Below are 20,420 nucleotides of genomic sequence, written 5' to 3'. Positions count from 1 at the left end.
TAAGTCCTGCAGGTTCAGCTGAACAGTTTGTTTTCCAGATCTCCATTGCTGCTGGCACCATACGAGACATGCCTGAGGTTTTCGCCAACATTAAATATATGAAGCCTGCATCTCTGTTGGCAGCTGGAATTCTGAGCAGTTGTTTTGATGTGGGATTTGTGTACCTGTAAATTTTATTCAACATTGGAGTCCTGTCATCATTTATTTGGTCTCTATTCTCATAATTTCAGTACATAGCTCATACCACTCTGTAGCACTTCTAAGCATACAAGAGGGGACTCCAAGAATAAACCGGACTGAGAGCGCGCTACCATTCGTAGACGTAGTAGATCGTTCTCCCGCTAGATGGGATTAGTAGATACCTTCACTAAACAGCTGCCCAGACGGTGTCAGTTTGTAGGTTAAGTGTAATCATAGTATTGTTTTTCTCTAACTGTTCTCGTGCTCCGCCTGTGAAGTCGTTATGGCAGATTTAAAAGATCATATAGTCTGTTTGAAATTTTGTTTCCTGCTTGAAAAATCGGCAACAAATAAGCAAATAAGTTTTCGGGTGGTTTAGGTGCTTTAAATGTGGAGAAATGAGTGTTGAAGACCATGCTCGTTCTGGGCGCCCTTCAACATATGGAAACAATGAAAATGTTGAAAAATTCAGCCAAATAATCAACGAAAATCGTCGTTTAGGATAAAAGGAAATTTCAGAAAAGACAGAAGTGAGTTGCCAGAGGATTTTAAAATGAGACATGTTACCGCTAAATTTGTCCTCGCCTTCTCAAATAAAACATAAAAAATAAAAAAAATCGATTGAATTTAAGCCAGGACTTGAAAAAGAGATTGAAAGTGATCAAAACATTTTGACAAAAGTCATTACAGGTAATAAGAATTGGTGTTACGGGTATGACCCAGAAAATCAAGCAAGCATCAAACCAGTGGAAGACTCCCAACTCCCCAAGACCTAAAATAATCAAGACAAGTGGGGCTGAATGTTATGACTATGATCATTGTCTTTTTGATGTTCTTGTAATTGTGCACCGGGAATTTGTTCCCCCTGGCCAGATTGTTAACAAACACTTTTATTTGGAACTTTTAGGACGTTTGCGAGAGGATGTGTGGAGAAAACACTTGGAACTTTGGCGATCAGGTGACTGGTTCCTTCATCACAACGCCTCCGCACACAAGACCTTACAAGTGAACCGCTATTTGGCCTTTCAGGGGAGGTCTATCGTTCCCCACCCACCGTATTCACCAGACGACGACGACTTTTTACAGTTCTCGAGAATGAATAAAAATCTAAAAGGGAAGTGTTTTGATTATGTGGAATCGGTAAAAACAGCTTCGCAAACGGCTCTGGAGGATATCAAAGTTGAAGAGTTCCAGAGGTGCTTCAAACAGTGGGAATAAAGACTTGACAAGTGCATCGCATCTAGTGGAAAGTTTTCGAAGGTGACTAAAATAATTTTGTAAAAAAAATTAATTAATTTTTTATGAAAAATGATTTTGGGGTCCCCACTCATACATTATAGGGTGACTTGTGCTTCTAATGTACGTACCACGAATTATGAGTTTTGAAATGAATTTTAAAATTATATATATTAGGGAATTCTGTTGTTATGTTCTAATTTGTCATATGCAATCCCAACATTATACTTACAAAATTACCAAAAAGGTACCTTGGCTTTTGGGTTGAAGTCAAGATTGCGACATGAACTGCTGAAATTGAGCCTGAGATCTTACTAAAGTTAACTTCATAAGTTAAATTCACAGTATCATGTGTTGTCATCAAATGCAGGATCTAATGATGTTGTAGGTTTCAACCCACCTGTCACAAGTCTGCCATCACAGGAAGATGTTGAGCACTTGTTGCGAGAAGAAAAAAAAGACATCAATGCGATGTCTCGTCACATTCCCACGAAGAGTCACAGGCCACCTCAGCCCCTACGGTTGCTAGATCTGGAAGATGAGAGTTATATTTGTAAGGTAAACTTATTTGACTAACCATCAGATCTGAACCATCAACCTCTTTATAAGTTAAGGCAAAAACGTCATATTGATTTTTTAAATTTCAATTTCTGGTCTTTGTTATTAGTTAAGTGCTATTTCTTTAAATATATCTTGAATGTGTTGTTCTATAAAAAAAATTAAAATTATATTTTCTAAGAGTTATATAATATGTGTAAAAAGTCATGCATGTGTTTGTAATTGTCATCACCTGCGCGACGTTTTACATCAATATAATCACACTTAAGGCCCTGTCACACTATCAAATATTCGTCTCCAATATATTTGACAATAGAGTTAAAGAGTTAGTATTGGAGGGGAAATGGCTTCCAATATTCTCCATAAAATAATTTTTGAATATATAACCTCAAATATGTTTTGATTCATGTCACACTATCAAAGTTTATTTTTGGTCTGAGCAATGTCAAACTTTTCAATTTTATCTCAACTTTGAAATTAAATAATAGGCCTACATTACAATTATGGATGGGAGTTTTTAACTTGTTATGCTTTTTTTTTATATTTTAAACATGTATAAATTTAGTTCATAAAAATATTCGTTACATAATAAAATTAATATTTTGTAATTTTTTGGAATTATAGAAATATAATATTTTACATATAAGTTTTTTTTAATACGACATTCAAATTAACAATATTTTAGTTATTTCAGTTTATAAGCTATTTAATCACCTATTTAATCACCTAGTGCCAACTGTCCAAAATTATCGTGTTTGTTTCAGTCTGCCCCATGTTCCACTGTGCCCCACCCTCCCCTACTTTTAAACATAAGGAACTTTATTTTTATTCATCTTTATCACGTGTGGCATGATTAGAATTGTGGCAAAATGAAGAAGACAACATGAAGTGATGGAAGTGAGCAGCATGGTAGCTGCAAGGAATCTCATTCAGTGATAGGAACTTTAGTGACATAAATATGTGTGAATTTTATATGTACTGGATGTATTATATTACAAGGACAGAAGACTAAACAATACTGTTATGCTTTTATTCATTCTCCCATCGTTATAGGCCGATCAGCTAAATAACATGTACAAAGCCCTATAAATAAAATGCAGGGCTGCTAATCCACATCCTAAAGAAAAAGGTTCACAGTTTCCTCATGCAGTTTTCATATACTGTCGCTACCTGGGTTTCCAGTCACCAAAAGGAAAAGGGACTAGAAGACAATACGTAATGGGGAAAAAAAACTAGGATTCCGACAAGTTAGATTTAACGATCTCTCTTTCCAGTTCAGCAAAAGGAAACTTGCAATAATAATATCAAATCGGTTTAACTCAAAATACAATAAAACACATTACTTTAACTTTACTTTATCAATCAGCAAAATTTCTTTAATATATATGAGTATTGTGGGATTTAGACACCCATAAGGAAAGGCAATGCGTCAACTGCATCACTATGCTTATGTCCAACTAATACACGCACACCATTATGCGCACATAACCAAAATTAATTAACCTTATCAGAGCATAGATTACTTATAGCACTCTTAACCATAATACGCTAGAATGATTCTTGAGACCAGCGCTGTCTCAATCCATAAAATATGTATGCACTCATAGTTACATAAACATTACGTTTTACTTCCAAAATAACCATCCTTTAGTAAAGGTTAATCATCAAACCAATTATGATAACATTTGTGGAAAAGATGATGAATACTCTTACGTATGCATACAGGTTATCAAACAGAAATTAACTAATAATTATTTATATTTAAATGCTCAATTAGAATAAGTTATATGTGTATTACATAACCCGGGCGGATAAATAGATATTCACCTTTTATATTATTAGTGAACTACAAGCCTTTAAATTAAATCAGGCAACAAACAAAATAAGTGTCTCTTAAAAGGCATTACTCAACTAAGTATCAAATCCCACCAGTATTACAAGATATATTTTATCAGATACTTTACAGCAAACTACTGATTAATTTATTCAGGATCACATGTAACTTTTATCTAGTTACTTTATATTGACGCGGGTCCCACTGCCTCCCGAGGTGATCAAGGTGTAGAGCACGAGATTCAACAGAGGTCGGCGTTGGCCACGTGGCCGGAGGCAGTGGTGCTTCGGTGGTAGTGCTGCTGCTGCCTGAACTGTTATGGCTGTTCAGAACGCCTTCATTTACGGAATCAAACTCACGGATGTTATGACGCTACATTTATTTTGTAGCACATACCCTTTTCATGGGGCTGTCCTTGGCCTAGTCTGGTTCGCTTTGGGAGTCGTAGACTCGTATTTCTGCACAGGAATCCTGCTCACTCGCGGCAATTCGGATCGCTTGGAGGTTACGAATCTTAAGAGCCCCCGATATAATGCGAGCACAGTTCACTAGGCCACGCTGTTGGCGTGGAACAAACAAACACTGCAAAGTTCACTGGTTTCTTACATCGGAGATACTAAGACGTGGCGAAAGATACCGGCCGCTTAGTCCACAAATTCATGCGACAGTCTTGGTAGGTACATAAAAATACCTCAAAGTTTACTAAAAGTTAATACAGAAACCAATAAGACGTGGCAGACGTTGCCGGAAGTCAAGTTCACGTAAAAAAAAAAACTTGACAGGCGCAGTACATACAAATACGGAATATGATAAAGTTTACTAAAAATGCACGTATGAAACACTAAATCACGAAGAAAGATGCCTGATGAGCTGCTAACTTTAAGTAGGCCTACATACAAAATCTTAAGGAAACTAATAATACGCGCGGATGCCACGGCATGATTGGAATCGTGAGAAACACTCGTGGCCTGTTTAAACATATTAAATTATGTGTTTCAAGAACATGACCCGTAGGACGATTGTTTAAGCGACTGGTGGTGTCTGGCCGAGTCGAAACGAGGCCGGCCACAGAGCAGATGAAATGGATTCGAAAAGACACAATATTGCTGTTGAAACGTAATTGCGGGAAGGTGAAGGCTCCGTGGTGCCTGGACGCAGCCAGCCCCGGCGTTGTGTGAACGACAACTCCCGTGTTTCTTGGGAGGTGCGTGCTGCCCATCAGGGTCACTATCGCGCATAATTTGCACAAAGCGCGGGAAACGAATCAGGGAAAGAGTTGGACATATTTGCATGGTAAATAAACATTAAATTATTGAATTTTGATGAAAGAATTAATAAATCCTTATTATATGTCTTTTAAACAAATTAGAAATAACATTTAGGCGGAAGAATGCAGTCATATACCCGGCGGACTGATGCATGTGTTAAAATCGATAGTCGCGCGGGCGGCTATTAACATTTCGGTGGCTGGGGCCGTTCTACACACTATACACACATATGTGTTCGTCGCACATGCACTGGCTGAGGCTCCGATGAGGCATAACAGCGTGTGCGACCATAGGGAGCACTGATGGTCAGTGTCAATATCATTCTCCAAGAAAATCACACAATTAGCATAACTGCTTATCCATTAAAACTCTAGTAAGTTGTTCATACTATTGTAATTTAAAAAAAAAAAAGTCCCTTCTTATTCATCCTTGTGGTTTGTACAGTTTAATAAACAACAAACATTTCTTATCTTCCAAATTTTCACAGTATTAGAAAAATAATATGTAATAGCACCCTTTGTTACTCCACAATAAAAAAAACTTTTACTGTCAACTCAAAACAAATTTACAATTGTCTATACACCCAGTAAATATTACTATTAGCTCAAAAATATTAATAGTATTCCAACATGCAATTTCTATGCAAATTTCCTCGCAGATATGCATAACAATTCTCAATCCCCACCATAGTAGTATGGCTATACTTTCCCCTTCTTTACACTTGCTGTAGTCTTTACCTAATGCACTCCAAAAAGAAGTAATAGCCGAACTTCTAATACTGTAGAAACATGGGAACAATTTGCTGACCAACAGTTAAATATTAAAAATGCCCAACATCACAGCACAGCCCTCCCAACAGATAATTATGCTTAAAACAGTAGCATTCTAAAAAATAATAATTGAAAAGCTGATTTCAAAACCGTGACGACCACACAATGTTACACCAATATACAGTACTTATTATTCCGGAATGCTCCTTCCAATATAAAAGGTAAGACACCATAAAATTTGAAGCACTGGCAATGGGACCTGAAACGATAATTTAAACCTCTTCTTTCGACGTCACCTAAATGCATAGGTCAGGAAATACCGCATAAGGGTGCTAACTGTCTCAACCCCCCCCCCCCCCCCTGGGGGCAATATTCTCCTTACATACAATATTTGACTTACTCATGTCTAATGGCACCACTCCACGATGTTTAAGCAAGCAGCCGAATGTAAAATTAGTTGAAAAATTAAAATGCAGCTCCAAATGCATTTCCACAATAACTCCGCAGAACTTCTGCCTACTCTAGATGATGCGGAACTTTCAGACACATACGGAAAACCAACACTTCAGTTAACATGTGTAACACCTCTATCACTATTAGGCACAACAGTATTATTAGCAGTTAAAATTACAATTTCAAATTTTAGTCTCTCGCACATGTCCAGCCTCTGCCATGTCTCAGCTGCGTCTCTCTTCCTTAGCACCTCTATATCTAACTGCCGACTGCTTGTCTCGGCCACCTGGTGCATTCTTTTGGTGCAATTCTCAAAATGTCATCATCTCCCACTCAGTGCAGGCTTTGAATATATATATATATATATATATATATATATATATATATATATATATATATAGTATAGAAGTCGCGAGTGGATAGGATTTATACATTTTTCAGAAGCGTATGATGAGCAGCTTGGGAACTTCACCGCTGCAGTGCGCTGCCGTAACGCCCTGTATCGTCTTAGTTGTTATTTACACGTTAGATCGCAGCACTGTCGCCCGCTGTCATTCCCCGCACCCCCCACCTATCATTCACTGCAGCTCAAGGTCGTTCAACGGGAGGGGGAAGGGGTGTTTGAAGAGTTCGACACTTGTCCGCTAGGGACCACCACAAGTCGATGCCCTAGAGATGGTGGCGATTGCGGCTGTGAATTAACCAACTACCTCAAAACCGTATTAGAAATTTTAACCTGGGCTGGCGACTTCTATACAGTATATATATTCAAAGGTGCAGGTGCTCCCAACGACGAGCAACGCACACTAACTGTCCCGCACGCCCAGCAACTGGCGCCCATAGCAGCTCCCAACACAACTAAGGGCGATAATCGAAAACTTTCGGGTAAAGTAGCGAAATAGCCCTATCTTGTTGGGATATAACCGCTACCTATCTCGCGGACCAAATTTTAGAATGTGTCCAAACTCAATCCCTGTTGAGTAACGAAAAAGGAACCATTTTAATAATCTGTGCCCTACATGAGACTATAAACTGATTTCAATGCAGTCTAGCGAACGTTTGGCAACCATGGATACATTAACTACGCCAAAAATCCTACAGATAGCAGCACTATCGCCAGGGCCGACGCGTCCATATAGGCGAACTAGGCAACAGCCTAGGGTGCCAAGTAGCTGGGGGCGGCGCAGCACGACACATAACAGCTGATATAATATGTTTAACGATTATTGAAACTAGATGAAAATGGATTTTTGTAACAGTTTGGAATGTTTATATTGATATAAGTAATTATTTAAAGTCCACGGTGACCCGTTTATGATTTGTTATAAGTAAAAAAGTAAAAAAAAAAAACACTAGCCTGCTTACATTTGATTGTTGACAAAATCTTAGGCTTACGTGATGTATTTTGAGACAAGGAAAATTTTTTTTGTGGTGTCCGGTGGGGGGGAAGGGTGGAATAAAGTTTTTCGCCTAGGGCGCCAATTTACCTTGCACCGGCCCTGACTATCGCGAGCATTAAATGGTGTAATTTTAATTTTCTCAAGTATACTTTTGAAGTTGCGAATTTTTATGACCATCAAAGTGTACAAAATGTGTTCCAGGATAGTTTCGCTATCATAAAGTTTCATTTTGCACTCCAAAATGCTTGGTACATCCCCCGATGATCTAAAAAAAAACTATATCTGAATCAATGGTGCCAGATGGGGTTCAGGCATCTGGACAAAATGAAGAGAAATTTGGACAACAGAAAGTCAGTGGATAAGACCCCAAAATCCATTACCTAAAAATAAGTATCTGGCTATATCCTATCGTGCACTAGGAATGCGGTTAGGGTACAGGTGTAGCATATTATACACATAAATACTTATTTTTGTTTCTTGGAATACCAACCTATGAAACAGTACTCTGTTGCGCAACCAGAACGTGTGGACAACCGCCAGCGCACATGAGCAGACCTCGTAATCAACAACCAACAAGACCAAACTCGAATGTGACGATCCCACACGTTTCACAAAACATTTTGGCTATGAAACTGCATTCATGTTCGGGTTTGCGATCTTGTATCACAATAATGAAGATTCAATAGCATTGAGTGTACACTATGGGAAGCCTACATACAGTTTTCAGGGATGAGAGCAACACCTGAACATTTCCTAAGTTCTCCAGTAGTACCCGCTTACTTACTCGTGGAAAAAAATACCATTTATATATTTTATGCCCATAGACCTTTCATTTTAGTTAGGATAGCAAAACCTAACCTATCCTACCCCCCTGAAATATTATTTATTACGCTGATATAACCCAACCTAGCCTTTGAATTCGGTAAACTTCGGAAATGTTCGAGTTGTGGCTGTGGCTATCGTCCCTGTATTTTTTTTTAAAAGCTATCTGTCCACCGTGTGCTAGTGTATGGTTTCTAATGCAGTACGGGAACGACGAGGAGTACGAGGAGCTGCAGCCCGAGGTGGCGGCGGCCATCATGCACACGGAGGAGCGTGGCGTGAAGCTGGGGGCCCCGCCCCGCCAGATCTACAACCAGCTGTTCCAGGCGAGCCGCGAGGAGCCGCTGCTGCCCGTAGGATCGCTCGCACCGTGCGCCTCACGGTTCAAGGTGCGACATCCCATTACTTCTTCCTCCTCAAGTAAATACGTTCTCAGTCTAACACTGAGGCTGGGTTCTGAAGGGAAGCCTTCTTTTCACCGACGGGAGCCAAAACCCGAAGTTCCCCGAAGTTCATGTTTTTTTCCGTATCTTTAATGTAGCTATCCTAACCAAATCAACTGTCCACAATGTTTTAAAGTATTTATAATGTAGCTAACCTAACCTAATTGACCATTAGTATCATTTTATCAACACCGCCATATTTATTTACAATGAACAAAAAAAAAACCCGAAGATGGACGATCGGGCGTTTGGTTCTCTCGTCTGTGAAAAGAAGGCTTCCCGGGTTCTGAACCACGGAACAATATAAACCACATAACAGCGTAAAACAGCGCACTGTCGTTTATAAAACATGCAAGTCGCAAGATTTCACCAACCCTATAACTTAAAAATGTAAAACAGCAGGGAAAATATTTTTACCCCAGGATTCTTTTGATAATTAATATTTAACACGAAAACAAAATAATTATAAATAATTTGAATTGAAAAAGTTATTTTCTTTCTGTGAAAAGTTTAACAAGTGTAAACATTGCGTACATAAGAAAAAGAAAATTGTGGACTTCTATGCACATAACATCTGCACCTTTAAATGTTATCGAAACACTTCTCTACAAATACGGCCGTCGAAAATGCAAGACAAAAAATTAGAAATTTCGATTTCGTACAATACTTGTTTCACTATTGCGCCTTGTGTAGTTTACGAAACAGCACTCTAAATTGTGATTTCTGAACATTTTGCATTTCTTGTTGCGTTTCTTGTGAGGTTTATAAACTCGGTCTGAGGCCATGGTCTACAGTGGCACAGAAGTGGACATGGATCAATACGGATTAACTCAGCATAATGTATTTCTTATGGAACTATGATTTAGTGGCTTACTCAATTGTAGATTGACAATCATAAGGATGTGGTCATATTCGAGCATGTTCGTCTTTCGATGCCAATGTACCAGGAATTCTATCAGCTTGTGAACTTCCTTTTGCTTCTTCAAGGATAGAGTTCTAGCAGAAGACAGAACTAGTAGTGTGTAAATGACGGTCCGGGCACTGGGTTCTGGGTGTGGAGCCGGAGCCGAACCGCCATCTTGGATTGTGACGTCACGGCGGCCATTTTTTACTCAAAAATTCCTCAAAATGACTAAAAAATTCCCGTTTCGAAGAAAAATTTCTCGTTTTCTTCCACAAAAATTCAAAAATTAAGATTTCGAAAAACCTTAAAACACTTTTGCCTTAGAAAGAACACCTTGTCCATATAGAGGCTTAAGCATCCATGTCTACAGCCTCCGATAGGCCTCTGACGTCATCTGGATTATGACATCATGGCATATGACATCACCGTTGCACTTTTCGTTACGCCTGCCATCTTTACTTTTTTATTTATTAACAAAAAAATTTTGAAAAATATTTTAAATTTAATAAAAAAATTAATAAATAAAATTTTAATAAAAACAAAAGTCCGCCATCTTGGATTTTCCGCCATCTTTAATTTTTTTATTTATTAACGAAAAAAATTGCAAAAAATTTAAAAATTTAAAAAAAAATTCACACTACCAATACCCAGGTATATATATATCTCGTCAACTGGTATGACGTCATGTACGCCACCTTGTCTTCGTCTGCTGGAACCAGCAATCTTGTTTTCAGCTGCTAGTGTGTGCTAGCGTCATGTTAGTATAATTTTCTGTTCACCAAAACTTGTCAACTGTTGGCATTGAACTTTTACATTACCCATGAACTTGACCTTGAAATTTGATCTTACCCTTGAAATTTGACCTTACCCTTGAAATTTGACCTTGAACTTTGACATTGACATTGAACTTTGACCGTGACCTTAATAATTGACCTTGACCTTGAAATTAGACCTTGACCTGGAAATTTGAACTTGACCTTGAAAATTGACCTTGACATTGACCTTGACGACCATCATTGATCGGACATTTTGTGTTCAGTACATGCTACCATCAGCTACCACCTGCTAGAGGTAATTGCCACCATCTTGTTTTCGTCTGCTGGAGGACACCATCTTGTGTGTGTACTCGTCTTACCATCATTACCATCATGCTAGTTTTATTCTAACCCGCTAGAGTGCAGTAATCATTTATTATTACTGAGGTGCCCGCCATCTTGAAATTTTTGCACCATCTTGGAATCGTGTAATTATTTAGCTATAAATATGGGAAAAATTTCAGAATTCACCAAAAAGACGCTTATTAAATAACATATTGAAACGATGGATTCCTGTCCTCGGTTCGATTCTTGACCAGTGACAGGTGTAACTAAATATTAAATATATTTAATATTTGGTTTTCTATTATATTCGTGGAATTTATTAATCATTCACTCTACGAAAAACAACTCAAGAAGATATACCTGAACAACGAATTAAATACAGTGCCGCTACGCCTTACATGAAAGTCTGGTTTTTGATACTTAGAATAACCTTTAAAATGTTCATGTAAAAAAACATCCATACATATACACCAAGCGTCTTCGGACCGCAGACCAGGTCATGAACAATGTCAGCCATATAGACCATGATCACACAGTACACACAGTACACACAGGAAAATGGAATGTACACACAGTACACACAGGAAACGAAATGAAGAAATAGTACACACAGTAAACGAACGAACATGTAATGTTCACGCAATTGACGCACAATACTCGCAAAGTACACGCAATGACCGCAATGTACGCAATGTACACACAATGACTACGCATCGTTCGCGCAGGACAAGCATTTAATGAAAACGAAGCACGTTTGGATGGAAATTCTACAAAACGAAAAGCTCATTTAACAAAAAGGAGGTGCATTCTCTCATTCATTCAAATTGCTAGGATGCGATCGTCAATGATAAGTTAGGATATAATGTCTCCAACAGTCTATGAATCCAACAGTTTTTAGTTCCAAAAGTCATTCACTCCAATAGTCATTGGCTCCATCAGTCTTTTGACTCCAAAAGTCATTGGCTCCAACTGCCCTTTGCTTCAACAGCTCCAAATGCTTCAAAAGCTCCAAATGCTCCAAAATCTTCAATGCTCCAACAGCTCCAAAAGCTCCAAAAGCTTCAATGCTCCAACAGCTCCAACAGCTACAAATGCTCCAAATGCTCCAAATACTCCAAATGCGCAAAAGCTTCAACAGCTCCAAATAGTAACAGCTCCAAATGCTCCAAATGCACCAACAGCTCCAAATGTTCCAAATTCTCCAAAGGTTCATAGCTCCAATAGCTCCAACAGCTCCAAATTGTTCCAAAGCACCAACAGCTCCAAATTGTTCCAAAGGACCAACAACTCCAAATGCTACAATGCTCCAATGCTACAATTTTCCAAATGCTCCATCAGCTCCAATTGCTCCAAATGCTCAAAAGCTCCAACAGCTCCAACAGCTCCAAATGCTCCAACAGCTCCAAAATGCTCCAAATGCGCAAAAGCTCAAACAACTCCAAATGCTCCAACAGCTACAAATGCTCCAACAGATCCAAATGCTCCAAAATCTTCAATGCTCCAACAGCTCCATGTGCTCCAAATGCTCAAATGATCCAAATGCTCCAAATGCTCGAAAGCTCCATCAGCTCCAAATGATCCAAATGCTCAAAAGCTCCACTCCAACATCTCCAAATGCTCCAAAAGCTCCCAATGCTCCAACAGCTCCAAATGCTCCAACAGCTCCAAATGCTCCAACAGCTCAAAATGTTTCAATGCTCCAACAGCTCAAAATGTTCCAATGCTCCAACAGCTACAAATGCTCCAACAGCTCAAAATATTTCAATGCTCCAACAGCTACAAATGCTCCAAATGCTCCAACAGCTCCAATGCTACAACTCCAATTGCTCCAAAAAAAATCAAAAACAGATTTTGCTAGCTTGTGAACTTCTCATTGTTGTGCAAAGTTAGAGTTCTAGTACAAGCCAGAATTTTTGTATTTTTTCGTTTTTATTTAAAAAAAAATTATTAATTTTTTTTCTGTAATTTTATGATATCAGAGAAAACTTGTGCCGGTTTTCTCCGTGTGCTTCTGATTATTCTTGTCCTTATTATGGTGGTTTTCTCCATGTGCTCCAGATTATTCTTGTCAATATTTTGATGCGTGAATTTCTGCTAGTAAATCAGCACTTGCAATTTTTTTTACCAGGTGGAATTCAAAAAATAAACAACCATAACTCAGTCAAACAGTGGCGGATACAGAAAAATCTCAAGGGGGGGGGGGGGCGCAGGTCTACCTCTTCCACACACTCCCTTGTTACGTCACCTTGGTTGCTTGGATGCAGCCAGAGATCTTTTTCCAAGCTCTATCCGTTTCATTTACGTCTCGCCCGAATATTTGCTGTGTTGGTGCATAATTGTGTGCTATATGTAGTTAAAATGGCCAATTGTGCAGTATACAAATGTCAAAATCACTACAGAAAAACTAAAGATTCTGGAATATAATATTTCTCTTTCCCTAAGAATGAAGAGTGTTTTAGAGTATTTATTTTCAATATGTTGTGTATGATTAACTATACGTTATATTTATATCAATGGATATATTTCGAGCAAAATATTAAGTTTTTATTTATACTAATGAAGTTGTTCAGTGTAAGTGCATGAACGTGTTCGAATGTGCATTGTATAACATGTTTCTGGGGGGGAAGGGAGATGCATGTATCCGCAATTGTGCAACATACAGATGACATTAATAAGCTTGCTTAGTCGTAATTTACCTTGTGATACCTTCCCTCCAACCACCTCCTCTACATTATGTTGAGTTACCTTACATATACACAGTCGCATATTGAAAGGTTTATTAAAAATCTGTTGGCTGGAAGGAGCTACGTTAATGCAGTTTTCGTGGGAAATATTAGATTACATATATAACTATCAAAAGTATTTATTTTTAAAATTGTTAAAACATACATGTAGGATTTGTATTTGGTACTGAATAATCAATCAATTAATATGCAATAAGAAAACTAAACCATTGCAAACAATGTCGATAAAGAAATGGAAAACCAGAGTCTATCAACAACCCATGGCAGCCTTCAAGCATGAATCGAAAAAGAAATAACTTCCGGAGTGCAGGATGTATAAGAAGGCTGACATACAAAGTGATCTACTGTATACATCTTAGGTATTATTGTAGAGTTAATGAAATTGGCAATACAAAAAGTATCTGTTCATCTCACAGAATTAATTACCTACATTAGCCAAATACAGGGATGATTACAGATAAAATCTCAGGGGGGTTGGGGGCGGTGCTAAAATACATCTTGAACTATGGGTGTAAAACAAATCAATTCACATGCAAAGCTTAGAAAACTTTATTCAAATGGTGTGATGTATAGACGTAGTACAACAAGGCAAATTATGTTGGTATGAAGATACCAAACAATACATAATTCGTATTCTCTTTTTTAAACGATGAATTCCATGCGCCTATTCTTCCTGTCAAATTGGTTAATTACATCATCAATAGGACAATCAAAATCAAGGTGAGTGTTCAACAGAGCTAAGCCATTAAGTCTATCCTCTCTCATTGTCGACCTCAGCCATGTCTTTGTACACCGCAATGTTGAAAAACTTCTCTCTACTGTAGCAATAGATATCGGTAGACAAGCAAATATTTTGTACAGTGTGTGCAAAGTAGGATAGTCACTTCTGGGACAAACAGCCAACGCTTGCAGAACAGAATTAAGATCATCAAGGGCGTTTATGCTCGTTTTCTTGTAATGAAGAATCTCTGCCATTAGTCTCTTTTCAATCACGAAGGGTAATTCTTCGAATAACGAGATTTCAGTTAAGGACTGTTTAAGTTTATTTGCCAGATCATTACCATCATGTTTTAGTAGTTGAGAGGGCAAACGTATGTTGAATTGAAAATGATAAATATTTTCTTCAGCAAAACGTTCTCTCATGTCAGCAGTAACATGGTCCAGTGTTGGAATAAAAACAGTTCTTTTCCAATATGTGATAGCATCGCCATTGTGATCGCAGTTTGCCCTGTGGCTTTGCCTGCCTGTAAGACGAGGAACACTTATCTCCACATCCAACTCTTCCATAACTGTCTTCGCTTCCTGAACAATACGAGCAAAGTGGCTATCAGCATTAGCTCTCATATCGTCGTAAACCTTGAGCGTCGAATCTAATTTTACTTTTGCCAACGCAACGTCCAAACTAGGGTCTTGCAAGATTTTGCTAACTGGATATGTTATGCTCATAATCTCACTCAGTGAAAATAGTGTGATAATTGACGTCGTCTGGCCGACGACCACCCCAGAGCCCGACCTGCACCCGCCAGTATACGCTCCCGCTAACGGAACACACCCCTGGCCATGGCCCACCCGAGTCAGGCGACCCGAACAGCAATTAAAGACAGAGCCGCGGAAACCTGAGTAGACAAGAGAAGAACCGTACCCATTCCTCCTAAAACATTAAATTAGGATTTTAGCGACAATAAAATCTCTTCCAGACACACCCGTTTGGAGTCTAGCGTAATGAGGTCACGCCTGGCGCGAGAGAGGCCGAGCCTCCCTCGGACGCCATGCCAGTTCGGCAGTTCAGCGCAGCTCACGGGCCGGGGCGGACCTACGTCCCACGGAGAGGCAACATCCTTTGTCTACATCGAAAGTAACGTCCGGTAAATATAGTCACTAATTAACCAAACCCCTTTTATTGCTTAACCTCTCCGTGAGTGCCCGGCCCCTTTTTTCGGTCCAGGACCTAATCCGGCCGCATCAACTTAAGGACACCCCGCACCACACTTGGTCAACGGGGCTGCTCTTCAGCATACGGCACGGGCCGTCTCCCGCAACGTACAGAACTTTATTTAAGGTCACGCGCACGGCGCTGACCACAAACCCGCAAGGGAACTTGGACAAACTTAATTGCGGTGCGTGTTTCACCACAGTGAGCACAACCCCCGCGCCGAGACATTTGCATACGGGATTGGCCGTCTCCAATCGCGCACCCCCTTAATTCAGTGTACTTTGTATCCCGTATTGTGTATTTCTAACTTGCGTTACCCGAGTAACGAGTGCCACGGAACTTGTGCGCACCCCCTTAATTCAGTATATTTTTGTATCCCGTATTGTGTATTTCTAACTTACGTTACCCGAGTAACGAGTGCCACGGAACTTGTGCGCACCCCCTTAATTCAGTGTATTTTTGTATCCCGTATTGTGTATTTCTAACTTACATTACCCGAGTAACGAGTGCCACGTAACCTGCACGCATCCCTTAATTCAGTGTATTTTGTGTCCCGCCTTTGTGTTACGAAATTACGTTACCTGCGTACCCAGTGAGACGTCTGAGACATAACAGCATCCGAGGCCACGTAACGCGGAACACAGACAATACGGCGCCACGAAATAACAAGTAAAAACCCCCCCGGGGACCTCTGTAGAGTGTTGTATTGTGTACGACCCTCTGAATAAAAGGTACGACACCGCCACCTCAACTCCACGTCTCTTATTTAAAATCATCTCACGCAACACCGCCGCCGGCCCTAGTGGGCCACGCAGGGGCACATACATCCACGACCCCAAATTCACGACTAGAAACGAGCTAGTCTGGCGCCCACCCGGACAACACAGATCAAGAACCGCCTTTTCCCACTAGGAGCCACACCGGGACTCGAGCCCGAGACCCCGGACGACGGCATTTGGCGCCCGCTGCGTGGGGCAGAAAATAACGTGAAAAATTTTTTTTTCTCACTTCTGGACATTTTCGAAATAAATTCACCAACAGGCGACAGCGGAGACACGAAACGGCCATTTTGGACACAGGAAGGGTCGAAGGCCATACAGACCGGCGCGACGAGGCGAGCGGACAAAGGACACTCCAACCACCCCACCCCCGCACGTCATCACGGCGAGGCAAGCAACGGAGCGACGTCACCACCCCCACTCCGCACGGACCGTTTTCGCCTCCTCTTTGTGCGGCTGTCCGGGCACCTACCCCCACCTCGTCACCCCGCTTCACGCTCTCCGCTTCGGGCAACCATCCTGATACCCCCACTCCGCGCGGACCGTTTTCGCCTCCTCTTTGTGCGGCTGTCCGGGCTCCTGCCCGCCGCCGATCTCAAACCCGCGCGCTACAACACGCGCCCAGACTACAAACAGCCCGTCACAGACGGCGAACTTGAACGTACAACATACAACTCAACATGCAGGCACCACCTACAGACTTCGTGTGCACGCGTTGCCTATTACCAAGGGAAATAGACCTATTGACGGGATCACTGCCGTGGTACAGGACATGCCAATGCGCGAACACCCGGGACAACGTCACTGAGCAGACCTGGGGCAAGCCCTGGAGCGAGACGTTACTCGGCGAGCCGCACACCCAATTACCGTGGTCATGGGCACCGCTTAAGACGGAGGCACAAGCTAACGTCACACTGGGAGGCATACTACCGACTATGGGCCTCACGAGTGCGCGGACCAATCCGGCACCCAAATACATCCCACCACCAAGCGCAATCACCGGACCAAACACGGGGATGCATACACGCAACCCGTGCTACACAGGGAAGTTAGCACTACCCGAGTTCAGCGGAATAGGGCACGAAGTACCCAGAGACTTCCTAACACACTGCGAGGTCAGACTGGCACGGTCCGGAATACCGACCGATGAGTGGTCGGGGCGAGCGAGCGAACAGCTGAAGGGGACCGCCCGCCAATGGTGGAACACCTGGGGACGCTTCGGCATGCCCTGGGAGGAGTTTGCCATGTCGTTCAACCGCCGATTTGACACGGAACACGCACTGGTCCAATGCACGACACAGTTCTATGGCGAACGCCAACGCGACGGCGGACCCGTCGAGCAGTTTCTGGCCAAGAAAATGCAACTGTTCAATCGAGTAGCACCCGGCGCCGCGCCAGCCACCGCGCTCGCAACCATTACCACCCTCCTACACAATGAACTGCAACCGTTCATGCGGTGTTACCGCGCAGAGGAAGTGGAGGACTACGTCCGACAAGCCATAGACACGGAACGGAACATCCGGGGACTGCGACACTACGACCCCCCGAACACCGACCGGGACCTGGCCAGACGCCCAATGGGTCAGAGAATAGCCAGTGTCCAGAACCGGGAAGCAGGGGGCTACCCACCCGACCGCCCGCGACGAGCCATCGAGGACGCACCACCACCTGGTAGGCCCGATGGGTCATCGACACAGCAGGAACCCCCACTACCGCGATGCCAGTTGGGCTGCCCCGCAGGTACCCGCCACTGGCATGTCGACTGCCCACGCCGGCAAACACCACCCTTCACCAACACGTCGGGAAACGCCCACCCGGGGGCACGGCGGTAAAACCCGCGCCTCCGAGTAACCCGAGCCAACCCACACCCGCCGCGGAAGCAGCCACACCGCAGATAAACCAGCTAGTCCGCCCTCGCGACGGCCTACTCCGTATCCCAGTGGAAGTCAACGGGCAACCCACGGCGGCCCTGGTAGACACGGGCGCGAGCCACGTGTTCGTGGCCCCCCACCTGGTACCCCCCGGCGCGCTGCAGCCCCACCAAGCCGAGTTACGGTTAGCAACCAGCACGCAACCGGGAAGGACAGTGGGGCAAGCCGAACTCGAGGTACGCATTCGGGACGACGTCACCACGGTAACCGCCCTAGTGGTAGAGGACTTACACGAAGGGATAGTACTAGGCCAACCATGGTTAGCGAGACAAGATGCGGTGATCGAAATGAAACCCAGACGAGTTTACATTGGCACCCGCGAGCGGCTCACGGTGTACGCCATAGGCACTACCCCCGAGAGTCAGGGGGAGAAAGTAACCTTAGACCAGTTCCGCCACAACGTCCCCCACGAGTACCGAGCAGCAGTGGAACGCGTGTTGGCAGAAAGGCAGGACGTCTTCGCGGTAGCCGACCCACTGAAACGCACCACCATCACCGAACACCACATCCCGACCACCCACGACAACCCAGTACACGAGGCCCCGAGAGGCTACGGGTTCCGGGAGCAGAGGGCCATCCGGGAGCAAGTGGCGGACATGCTTCGCGACGGGGTAGTCGATCCGTCCAACAGTCATTACAATGCTTGCGTCGTATTAGCCCCAAAGAAAGACGGTTCGCTACGCTTCTGCGTCGATTTTCGGCCGCTAAACGCGATCACGATTAGCTCACCCCCACCTCAAATCAGCGTCGACGCCGCCGTAGCCGGACTCGGCCGCGCGAAAGTCTTCAGTACGCTCGACCTGAAGGCTGGGTACTGGCAAGTGCCCATACGGGCGGAAGACAGGGGGAAAACCGCGTTCACGATACCAGACGGGCGGAAGTTTCAATTTCGCGCCATGCCTTTTGGGCTAAAGTGCGCACCGGCCACGTTCCAGGGAATGATGACCCGAGTGTTGGAGGGGTACCTGGGCCGGTTTGCGATCGCGTACCTCGACGACGTGATCGTCTTCTCCGAGACGTGGGAGGACCACGCCAGACACCTGGCGCTGGTCCTAGAACGCTTGGCCACACACCATCTCACGGCCGCACACCACAAGTGTCATATCGGGACCCAGGAGGTCGAATTCCTGGGCCACCTAGTAAGCGCGGCTGGCAACCGACCCCAACCCGTTCACTTGCGCAAGATCGCTGAAGCGGCACCACCGCGGACGAGGAAGCAACTCCAACGGTTTATCGGCCTGGTGAACTGGCTCAGGGGGTACATCCCCGACTTCTCCCGTACCATCGCACCACTGACCGACCTCCTGTCACCACGGGCACGGTACCATTGGGGCGAACCCGCGCAACGCGCCTTCGAAGAAATAAAAGCCGCCTTCACTCGCTGTCACACCCTCACACGAGTAGACCCCGGACGCCGCCTCTGCCTTCAGACCGACGCCAGCGCACTCGGTGTGGGCGCGGTGCTTTTTCACACGGACCCGAACGGGGTCCGCGAGGTCATCGACTACGCTAGCGCGAAGCTCGGACCGGCCGAACGCCGGTATCACAGCAACGAGCAAGAGTGCCTAGCCGTAGTCTGGGCCATGAAAAAGTACCGGCCCCTCCTGGAGGGGAAGTGCTTCACACTGAGGACGGACAACAGCTGCCTCACCTGGCTGCGTACGATGCAGGGGCGGAAAGGCAAACTCATACAATGGGCGCTATTCCTCCAGTCGTTCGACTTCGACGTCGACCACGTTCCCGGCACGGAGAACCAGCTCCCCGACTTACTGTCGCGGGAACCCGACGACCGAACAGAGCTGACGGACGAGGACGACTGGGAGGAGATTCTACCCCCGGACACACCACACGGACTTGCATCGCACGACTCGGCATGCGCGCGAATCACGGCCGACGCGGACGGGGACGAAGACCCACCCAACACCGTGGCCGACGTCCAGGACCGGGTACGTCGAGCACAGGAAACGTCAATAGACGCGGAAAGACGCCGCCAGCAAGCGACCGCCGGACACGAGGCGTGGCGCGTGCAAGACGGCCTGATTCAGACTCACACACCCGGACACCA

At 43.7% G+C, this 20,420-nt stretch overlaps 1 protein-coding gene across 1 annotated transcript in view; it reads left to right on the top strand.

The window, feature by feature from the left end:
- Positions 1–20,420, top strand: part of LOC134528028 (uncharacterized) — a 68,714-nt gene that overhangs the window by 18,670 nt on the left and 29,624 nt on the right. The window contains exons 4-5 of the mRNA XM_063361207.1: positions 1,805–1,974; positions 8,725–8,910. Coding sequence (XP_063217277.1) covers positions 1,805–1,974; positions 8,725–8,910 — 356 coding nt within the window. The remainder of the gene's footprint in view (positions 1–1,804; positions 1,975–8,724; positions 8,911–20,420) is intronic.

The sequence above is a fragment of the Bacillus rossius genome, chromosome 1 (genome assembly GCF_032445375.1).
Source record: "Bacillus rossius redtenbacheri isolate Brsri chromosome 1, Brsri_v3, whole genome shotgun sequence".
Classification (NCBI taxonomy): Eukaryota; Metazoa; Arthropoda; class Insecta; order Phasmatodea; family Bacillidae; genus Bacillus; species Bacillus rossius.
Note: the sequence above shows the minus strand (reverse complement) of the source record. Positions and strands in the feature narration are given on the sequence as shown.